The sequence below is a fragment of the Scardinius erythrophthalmus genome (genome assembly GCF_964197995.2).
Source record: "Scardinius erythrophthalmus genome assembly, chromosome: 14".
Lineage (NCBI taxonomy): Eukaryota > Metazoa > Chordata > Actinopteri > Cypriniformes > Leuciscidae > Scardinius > Scardinius erythrophthalmus.
The window spans coordinates 12139327-12148633 of NC_138234.1; the positions used below are offsets into that span (position 1 = coordinate 12139327).

Here is a 9307-nt window from a genome sequence, read left to right on the forward strand (position 1 = left end):
ACCTGATCTAAACCAAGTTGGGTTTGTCTGATTTTGTCAACTCTAAACTGAAACTCATTCAGCAAGTTTAATGCAACAGGCCTCAAGGGTTAGTGTTACTGGGTAAACCATAAACATTAGCAACATAGTGACTTTTCCATTAACAGCAACAATACCAGTAAAAACACCTACAGTATCAGTAGTTCAGACTTGAAGAGCACTTCTGGCCATACACTGCGAAAAAATTGATTTTCTTAATTTGTATTTCCGTCTTGTTTTCCACTACAAAAAAATCTAAACATTCTTTAAGGGTTTTGTTTAGGGCACGTTTCCTTTGTCCTAGTTTGAATACTGTGTTTGTTGCTAAAAATGACAATGTTAAGTCTGATAAATTCGTCAAAATTAAATGAGTTAATGCTTAAAATAAAGGGAAATGTCTGCCAAATGGATTAGAAAAATGTATTTGTTTTCTTTTTTTAAGTAAAGTTTTCTGATGCCACTGGCACATTTTTTATATATATATATTTTTTTTTTTGATGCAATGAAAAAATGACCAACATACTGAGATTTTTTTTTTTTTTTTTTTCATATAATGCCCATCTTGGTGGCATATTTGTGGAAACGCAGTCAGCTCTATCAGTGAGGATTATAAACAGGTGGGACATAATGATTGCTATTTCAAACCAGATCAGTGCATTAATATTTAATGCGGTGCAAAATACATAAAACAGAATGATGTCTCACTGTCACTTTAGCAGCTTTAAAATAGGCTCCATCAAGAACTCCTTGATGTATTACTGGTGTCGTGTTGCTTACGTTATTTCTCATGCAGTGTAACGCTTAATGTTAACTTTTAATTTGTTTTTGTATTTAAAGGGTATCTAAACCCTAAACCAACTTTTTTTTAGTTGATGATCTGTAAGAATGGGGCTTTATTAGAGCTGTTCATTGATTCGAGTAACTTTGTTGACATTTGTGTATAAAGTGTATAAAGTATATAAAGTATACATTTATTTCTACAATATATGGTGTAAAAACATCAGAGTGCTAGGGGGCTTCAGGTTGAACGGTGTCTACTGCAGTTGAATTTTCCTATTGGATGTTTGCGGTACTGCATGACGTAAGCGGTACTACGTGACGTGAGCAGGTTCCAGCTCACCACACCCTTGGTACGAGCTCACCACGCCCTTGGTACGAGCTCACCACGCCCTTGGCAGTATAAAAACCATCTTGTTTCGTCAAAAACCACTAGCGAATCAGGAGTTGGAATTGCGAGTATTGAAAACAATCAGGATAAAGTATTTTAGCATCTATTTAACATAGCATTTATAGTGTTATTTAGATTATTTTGTGTAGCCTAGGTAGTTAATTAGCATAGTTGTTAGTGTAGTATTGTTAGAAGCATAGTTAGTTAGTAGCATAGTATTGCATCAGTTAGGATAGCTTCAAGTTAGCGTAGATTTATCTGTATTTAGTAAGAGTGGTCAGGATGGTAACGCAATAGAGGTGTAAATTGGCTTCTCCACACAGCTCGCGCTGAAAAGCGGCGCAGTGCCAAACGCTGCTCCTCCTGCATGGACTCCACCACCGCAGCGGCGTCTTGATGTGAGTGATCATATATATTTTAATCACAATTTATGGTTAGGCTAAAGTTAATCCTCTGGGGTCATCATTCTCCTGTAAGAAAATACAAATTCACAAAAGGTAAAAGTAATGAGGAGGATTGATGTTTCAGTTAAACAAACACACACACAAAAATACGGTAAAAAAGCTGTGTGAAGATGCCATAGATCTGCTGCAGGAGGCATGAGGACATCATATGTCAACAAAGCAATAAACTACAGTGTCTGTGATTTAAGATCTGCAAGTCTGTTATATATATTGCCGTTCAAAAGTTTGGGATCAATACGATTTTTAATGTCTCTTATGCACATCAAGGCTGCATTTATTTGATTAAAAATACAACAACAAAAAATGTTATATTGTGAAATATTATTACAATTTAAAATAACTGTTTTCTATTGGAAAGTATTTTAAAATGTAATTTATTCCTGTGATTCAAAGCTGAATTTTCAGCATCATTACTCCAGTCTTCAGTGTCACGATCCTTCAGAAATCAGTATAATATGATGAATTGCTGCTCATGAAACGTTAAATAAATCTTAAAATAATATTTTATCCAGCAAGGATGCATTAAACTGATAAAAAGTTACAGTAAAGAAATTTATAATGTTAAAAAAGATTTCAAATAAATTAAACACAACTTTCTATTCATCCTAGAAACCTGAAGAAAATTGTCCACAACTGTTTTCAACATTGATAATAATAATAAATGTTTCTTGAGCATCAAATGTGTTTAGAGGGGTTCGCAAGGGTTGGTATCGCCATATTTGTTCTTGATGGCCGCTCAACTCCTTACTACTTCCCTGGTAAATAGTCAATTACAAGGGGTTAATATTGCAGATAAACACGTTATTATATCTTTATAATATATAGAATAATCTATATTATTCATACTACTCAAAATACTGTAAATATGTTTATAATCTGTAACATGCGCTAGACTCCCACTGTCTAGTGTAATATTCTCTAATTCAGGTGATATTTATATTATTCATACTACTCAAAATACTGTAAATATGTTCATAATCTGTAAATGTTTATTCAGACTAAACCCAACTGTGACCCTACTTTTTTACTTTTATACTATTTTTATTTATTTTTTATATATTTTCATTCTTAGAATTTGTATTACTATGTTCTTGTTGTATTTGTATTTGTATATGTGCACTGGAAGCTTCAGTACCAAGAAAAATTCCTTGTGGGTGCAAGCACACTTGGCAATAAAGCTCTTTCTGATTCTGATTCTGATTCTGATTATTATAACCCAATTAGCTTATGATACCACACTCTTTTTAAAAAACGACTTGCAGATCCCTAACACTCTTGATCTTATAAAAGTGTTCTCAAAAGCTTCTGGTCTATCTTTTAATTTAGATAAATGTGAACTCCTTCCCTTAAAGTCTCGTTCTGCTCCATTCCTGCACAATATTCCTGTTAAGTCTCAAGTGAATTATTTGGGTATTACAATTTGTAAAGATGTCAATGCGAGAGGAAAATTAAAGTTTGATCCTATAATAAATATTGGAGAACAATTGATTATGAATTCTTCTGATAAATTCCCAGAAAAATCTTCTACTGAAGAGATGGTATATATTAATGACTATCTGCATGCATTGAATGTAACGGATGGAAATGACCCAGAAATAAGAAATGTTAATTTAACAGACAAGGTTGAGATTTTTATGGATGATCTTATAGTTAAACACCTCCTGAGGGACAACGCAAAGAGAGCTCGCAAGACGGAGAAGAGGTGTTATATGTGTGTGGGTGTATGTGAACCGTATGTTTAGGTTGTTAGGACCACGTGTTTTAAAGGGGAACTGAGAACATCGTTCACCCAAGACCTAGAAAATGTGTGAAACCAGAGAAAGGTCAAAAGGTGACAGTCAATTTGATAGTCAAACTTACCAAATAAAGCTTTTGTTTATGTGCTGCATAAAATAGGTGTGAAAAGAAAATAGATATATTTTGAATGTGTGCTTCTGCAAGCGTATATGTAATAAAGGACTAGGTTAAGTCCAAAGTTTGACCTTGTAAGGGAATTAGCTGCCTTAGAATGACAGCCCAAAAGGCGGCCCAGAACAGAGTTAGTATAAAAAGCCTTGGAGTGTTTTTTTTTTGGTGCAGCATCTCGAGTGAAGACTTTTACGTGTTTATGTTATTTTTGCCTTTGAAATTTTTCTTGGTCTTTGTATTATTCTGAATCCTTTTAAATAAAACGAAATCATGTTGTGGTGATTTGTAGAACTTTTTAAATAAGTCTAAGAGTAATCATTATTTCATGATTTTTGTAATGGAATATTAGTATTGTAGCCTGGGAAAACCCTGATGAACTTCCAGCAAATTTGAGATTTGCTCTTTAAGTCCATCTGGCCAAGAGCCCATTCAAGCCCATTTCCAATTTTTCCAAATCGAGGCACCAATCACAAACGTCGAGGCAGGCTTTACACGATGACGATCGCTATGATTGGTTTTAGGTCGATCCAATTGCGCCCAGAGGCATTTGAGCAACGTCCGTTGGTGATGCCCCTTTGGAAATGGGCTGTGAATTAACCTTCCCCAGACCCACCCTCAGTTACAACTGAGAAGGGTCTGGTGTCAACCAGGCTATTAGTATTGGCAAACGCCCAGTGCATTCGAATTCAAGATTGAACTGGTTAGAGGCACCGCCGAGGACCCTGGATCGACATCCTACATCCTTAATCTAAGGTAAGAGCAATATTTGATTGCAGCAGATTATGGTTATGTTTGAGACTGATTTATAGGTTACAGCAGGATAAAAATACAACAATCCAGTAATTACTAAAGCTAAGAAAAAATTAAATTCCTGGCTCCAAAGGGACTTGTCTTTATGAGGAAGGGCTCTCCTCACCTAAGCGGAGGGTGTTTCTAAAATGATCTACCCTGCTCTTTGCATGGTGAAAAGACAATTTGTGTAGAGGTTGATATAATGCTTTTTGATTTTTTTATGGAAACACAAGAGACATTACATCAAAAAATCTGTTGTCATAAATAGCTTTGAACATGGGGCTTTCTTGATTTTGCTTTTTTAAACAATACTTTGTAAAAAAATGACTGTTGTTGTTGTATTTTTAAATGCAGCCTTGGTGAACATTAGAGACTTTTTTCAAAAACATTTTAAACTTACCAATCCCAAACTTTTGAACAGCAGTGTATGTATTTGTGTATCGCTATGTTTGATATATGTATTCATACCACTGTTATTTAAAAGGTTTTTATGCACAGTAAATCTCATATCTATAATACTTACACTCTGTGGCACTGCTGCATGGCTCTTGTGATGACGGTAGTAAATCACAGCAGCAGATACAGCAGTAAACACCAGCAGAACAACAACAACTATTCCTGCTACAGCTCCTGAAGACAAACCTGAATCTGGAACAGATAAAGAGAAACAGACATTATTACGAGAGAACGACTGATGATCCATCCAGTACTTACCAATATCTTTGACTGATAATTACACCTTTCTACTTTTGTCATCAGGTGTATGACATTGTTTTAATAAATGCGACTTAGTTCAAAAGCATCATCACTTTGAGCTAAACTAGAAGCAGGAAAACTGGCTATATTGTGCATTTTGCACGTTAATAACATTAGTCAAAGTGTCACTGACTCAAAACTTCCTTTTTTAAACAGTCCACAACCCAACACTTATTGGGTTGCTTTAAAATATTGAAATGATTTTCAGATTCCTCAAAGGAACATACACTGAATGACTCAATTATACTCACCAATGACAGAAACACTGAATCTCTTCACTCTAGTGATGCTGAAGCTGCTGTTGTTGACGTTGATCTGTAGTTTATATTCTCCAGAGTCTGTGTTTCTGGTGTTTGTGATGGTCAGAGATCCAGTCTGATGATCCAGCTTCAGCCTGTCTCTGAATCTCTCTTTACACTGAACATCTGTACAGATCTTACTCTGATCTCCAGTGATTTCAGTGATGTGAATGTCATTAAAATACCACGTCATTAAATCATTTGAGTGTTTTATAAAAGCAGAATCTAAAGTGACAGATTCTCCCTCCTTCACTGACTTTCTCTTCACTTCATATAGTTCAGCAGCAGAAACTCCTGAAACACAAACCAACAGCTACTGGAGGATCTTGCATTAACATGTGTTTTAAACATATATAAACTGCATTTAAACACTCATTAAATGACTCACCTATGATGGAAACACTGAAGATCTTTTCACTGTCGCTGCTGCTGAAGATCTTCAGTTTATATTCTCCAGAGTGTGTGTTTCTGATGTTTGTGATGGTCAGAGATCCAGTCTGATTATCCAGCTTCAGTCTGTCTCTGAATCTCTCAGTGCCTTCATTACACTGAACATCTGTACAGATCTTACTGAGATCTCCATTGATTTGTGCGATGCGAGTGCTGCTGAAGTACCATTTAATATCTTCTTGTTGGTCTGTTTGAACACCAGTGTTTAGAGTGACTGAATCTCCCTCAATCACTGACACCGACACTCCATCTGATCCAACACCAGACACACCTGAGCAAAACATACAATAGTGCAGTGATTTATTTTTTCTACAGATCATAAATGTGAGAAGAAAAATATGTCTGGATTCATCATTTTAAACATGCAAACAAACATCAGAAAAACACTGACTCAGACTTTCACTCATCAGACAAACACACGAGTCTCATGAATGATCTTATCACACAACCCACATCCTGATTCAAACCTGAACCTGAACCCCCACCCCCCCCCAGAGAACCAGAGAATTATGGTTACACTTTACAATAAGGTTTGCTAGTTCACTACAATAGTTAACATGGACTTATAATGAACTGCACATAGGCCTACATCATTTATTAATCTTTGTTAATGTTAATTTCAACATTTACTAATACTTTATTTAAATCTTGTTAACATTAGTTAATGCACTGCAGTGTTTCCCCTACAATGTATTAAGCAGCGGCGCAGCGCCGCCGCTGGATTTTCAGCGCCGCTGCAAAATCTTCACATGATCAATAATATCACGACATTCACTTACACACGTTGCCATAAAAGGAGCCGTTCACATGCACATATCTCAAATGTGGGCGCGTGGCAAGCGCGCTCATAATAGAAGCGACGCGGCGCGCACGTTTTCAGCATGGACAGATCAAAAGGTTTTCAGGCGCGCCTCAGTTCATGGTTGGCATAGCAACGACAGACGCCACGGGAGAGCGAGCAAGCGCTTATGCAAAGGAGAAAGCGGTACGAACTTTTCTCCGTTGAAGTCTATGGGGTCGCTGTGTCCATTTTTTTACTGTCTATGGAAAATATGCCGTCCCGCCCCTCCGTGTTCGGCGATACGGTTTCATTCTCGCGCAGCTTGTTTTAGTAACTTTACGTGCGAGTCTTTTCCGCTCCGTGTTTGCGCCGAGCTCTCGGTTCCGAGTGTGTGTGAGTGTGTGTCGGCGCACTGCGCTCTCTGCTCAATGTCCAATGTTCCGCTCCGTGTTTGCGATGCGCGTTCTGCTCTGTGGTTAACGGCCCAAACGCTCCAATCATGTACCGATCACGCACTGGAAAAGCAAAGTCCCGCTCAAATAACGTGAAATTTCTCAGTAGTATGCATGGTAAAATTGCATGCTCTGATCACATACTCTGGTAATAATAGCTTTGTATGACTATACTTTATTTTGACAATTAGTCAAAAAATAAATCTGTTAAATCTGAGTATGTTGCATAGAACTGAATGAAGAATAATATATTGATGTTTTATATTTTAATATAGGGCTATTTTCTGTCCAATTTGTGAGGACATTGTTCTTTTTTCCCCATTTTTTGTGTGTTTGATTTAATTAGTGATTCTACATTTAAATATTGATGATTACAAGTTTGGAGGAAATGCAATTAATTGCGATTAATCACAGCAAATTGTGCGATTAATTAGTTATTTTTTTTAATCGATTCCCAGCCGTAATATATATATATAATTTTATTTTATTTTATTTTTATTTTTTTTATACATTGTGCCCCTTTCTTACATTTGAGCCTCAAAATGTATGTCTCAAAATGTCAATTTCTATCCACAAAACTTGCCAGAAGTCATGGTTTAAGGGGTTATTAAAAAAAAAAAATCTTCCGGGAGTGCATGCCCCCGGACCCCCCGCGAGCGGCTTGGTAACAACCTCCGGCACGTAACAGCACCGCTGCTGGAAAAAATTATAGGGGAAACACTGCACTGTGAACTAACAATGAACAGCTGTATTTGTATTTACTAACGTTAACAAATACAGTAACAAATGGATTTCTCATGGTTAGTTCGTTAGTTAGGCTAATACGTTAGCTAATTTTCCGCCGCATTAACACTTAGATAAAACAGTGCCGTGTTTTCTACATTTTGTAAACATATTTAAGTCCTAAACAACCCACGTAAATAATGTGTAAGGCAACACTGATGCCTAAATTTTATGAATTTGGCAGAAGCTTTAAACCAAAGCGACTCACATGTAGGCCTACACAAAACGTACACATTTGCACAACATGTCATATTCTACTGATGTTTATTGTTTAAAACGCCACATCGCGCAGCTGATCTGATCTAGTTTTTTTATCGTTAAAAAGTGTTTCATCGACAGTTAGTTTCTCTTTTTAGCCTAGCTGCTAGCTATTTTCCGCCTAGCAATGTCCTATCAACAATCCAGCAAATCACTGCACTGGCAAAGGTGTGGCCTCGGCGTTATCAAAAAAGGTCTTACTGTGGTGGAGTAAAAACAATATCACTGCGAGCACGTTAAATAAAAGCTTCATTTTCACCAATTTTCTCCTCAGAAAACGAATGCATGGCCGAATGCTAAAGTGAAACTATCCCTATGGAATCTCGTGACCGTTCGTCAACCCCTAATGCTTCCGCCGTGTTCTACCTATGGCAATAGACTAGCCTATATTACATTGCTTATTCCTAACCCCAGTCTGGAGTTTATTACCTTAAAGAATTTAAAGACTACATGAGTTTTAAATTAGTTTATTATTTTAATAACACAACAAGGCCAAAAAAAAAAAAAAAAAAAAAAAAACCTTAATCTTGAGACTACATCTCATGTAACAGTAATGTGAGCACATTCTTGTGGAAATACAATTCATACATCACATTTAGGCCCAGTTTCACAGACAGGTCTTAGAATAAGCCAGGATTAGGCCTTATAAACTAGTACATTTAAACAGCTTTCAGTAATAAAAAAAATTACTGGTGTGCACCTCGAGACAAAACAATGGCACAGATATATTTTAAGATATTTCAGTGCAAGTTATTTTCAGTTAAGACAGCTCAAACATGCAGTTTAGTCTGGGACTATCTTAAGCCTCGTCTGTGAAACCTATTATCCAACCGAGGAGAACAATAATTATTATTATTGAATTTAAACAGTATGGTCCCTTTTCAGACTGATGATGTGTTCCCACAGTTATCAACATCACAAATCAAAAAAACAAACATTTTTTTTTCTTTTTTCTTAAATGCTTTACACATTAATAATGCTGTACTTTTTGCTATATTAACTTGGCAGTAAATTCAAAAAGCAAAGGCTGTCAAACTGTCAAACAAAGTTATGCATTCACCTTTATTTATTGTGAGATTGAGCCTAATGACCTTTGACCCTGTGGCTCAGTAAGGCAAAGGCAAGGCAAAAAAATATCATCATTTACAATCTTTTCTTATCCTAATAGCTCCGGTAAA

General features: G+C 36.3%; 1 protein-coding gene across 1 annotated transcript; it reads right to left on the reverse strand.

The window, feature by feature from the left end:
- Positions 1-514: 514 nt before the first annotated feature.
- On the reverse strand, positions 515-8467 carry LOC308702401 (uncharacterized protein). The gene is made up of 5 exons (XM_081385219.1): positions 8331-8467; positions 5794-6126; positions 5358-5699; positions 4874-4998; positions 515-1656 (listed from the first exon to the last, which is right to left on the reverse strand). Exons 1-5 carry the CDS (start codon positions 8380-8382, stop codon positions 1621-1623), a joined length of 888 nt encoding a protein of 295 aa, XP_081241345.1. The 5' UTR covers positions 8383-8467; the 3' UTR covers positions 515-1620.
- Positions 8468-9307: the final 840 nt, after the last annotated feature.

Excerpts from the sequence above, each read along its gene's own strand:
- LOC308702401 (XM_081385219.1), bottom strand. The coding sequence starts at position 8,382 with ATGAAGCTTTTATTTAACGTGCTCGCAGTGATATTGTTTTTACTCCAC. Across the intron at positions 6,127-8,330 it reads ATTGTTTTTACTCCACCACA|GTGTGTCTGGTGTTGGATCA; the intron begins GTAAGACCTTTT and ends TGTTTTGCTCAG. Across the intron at positions 1,657-4,873 it reads ATGCAGCAGTGCCACAGAGT|GAGAATGATGACCCCAGAGG; the intron begins GTAAGTATTATA and ends ATTTTCTTACAG.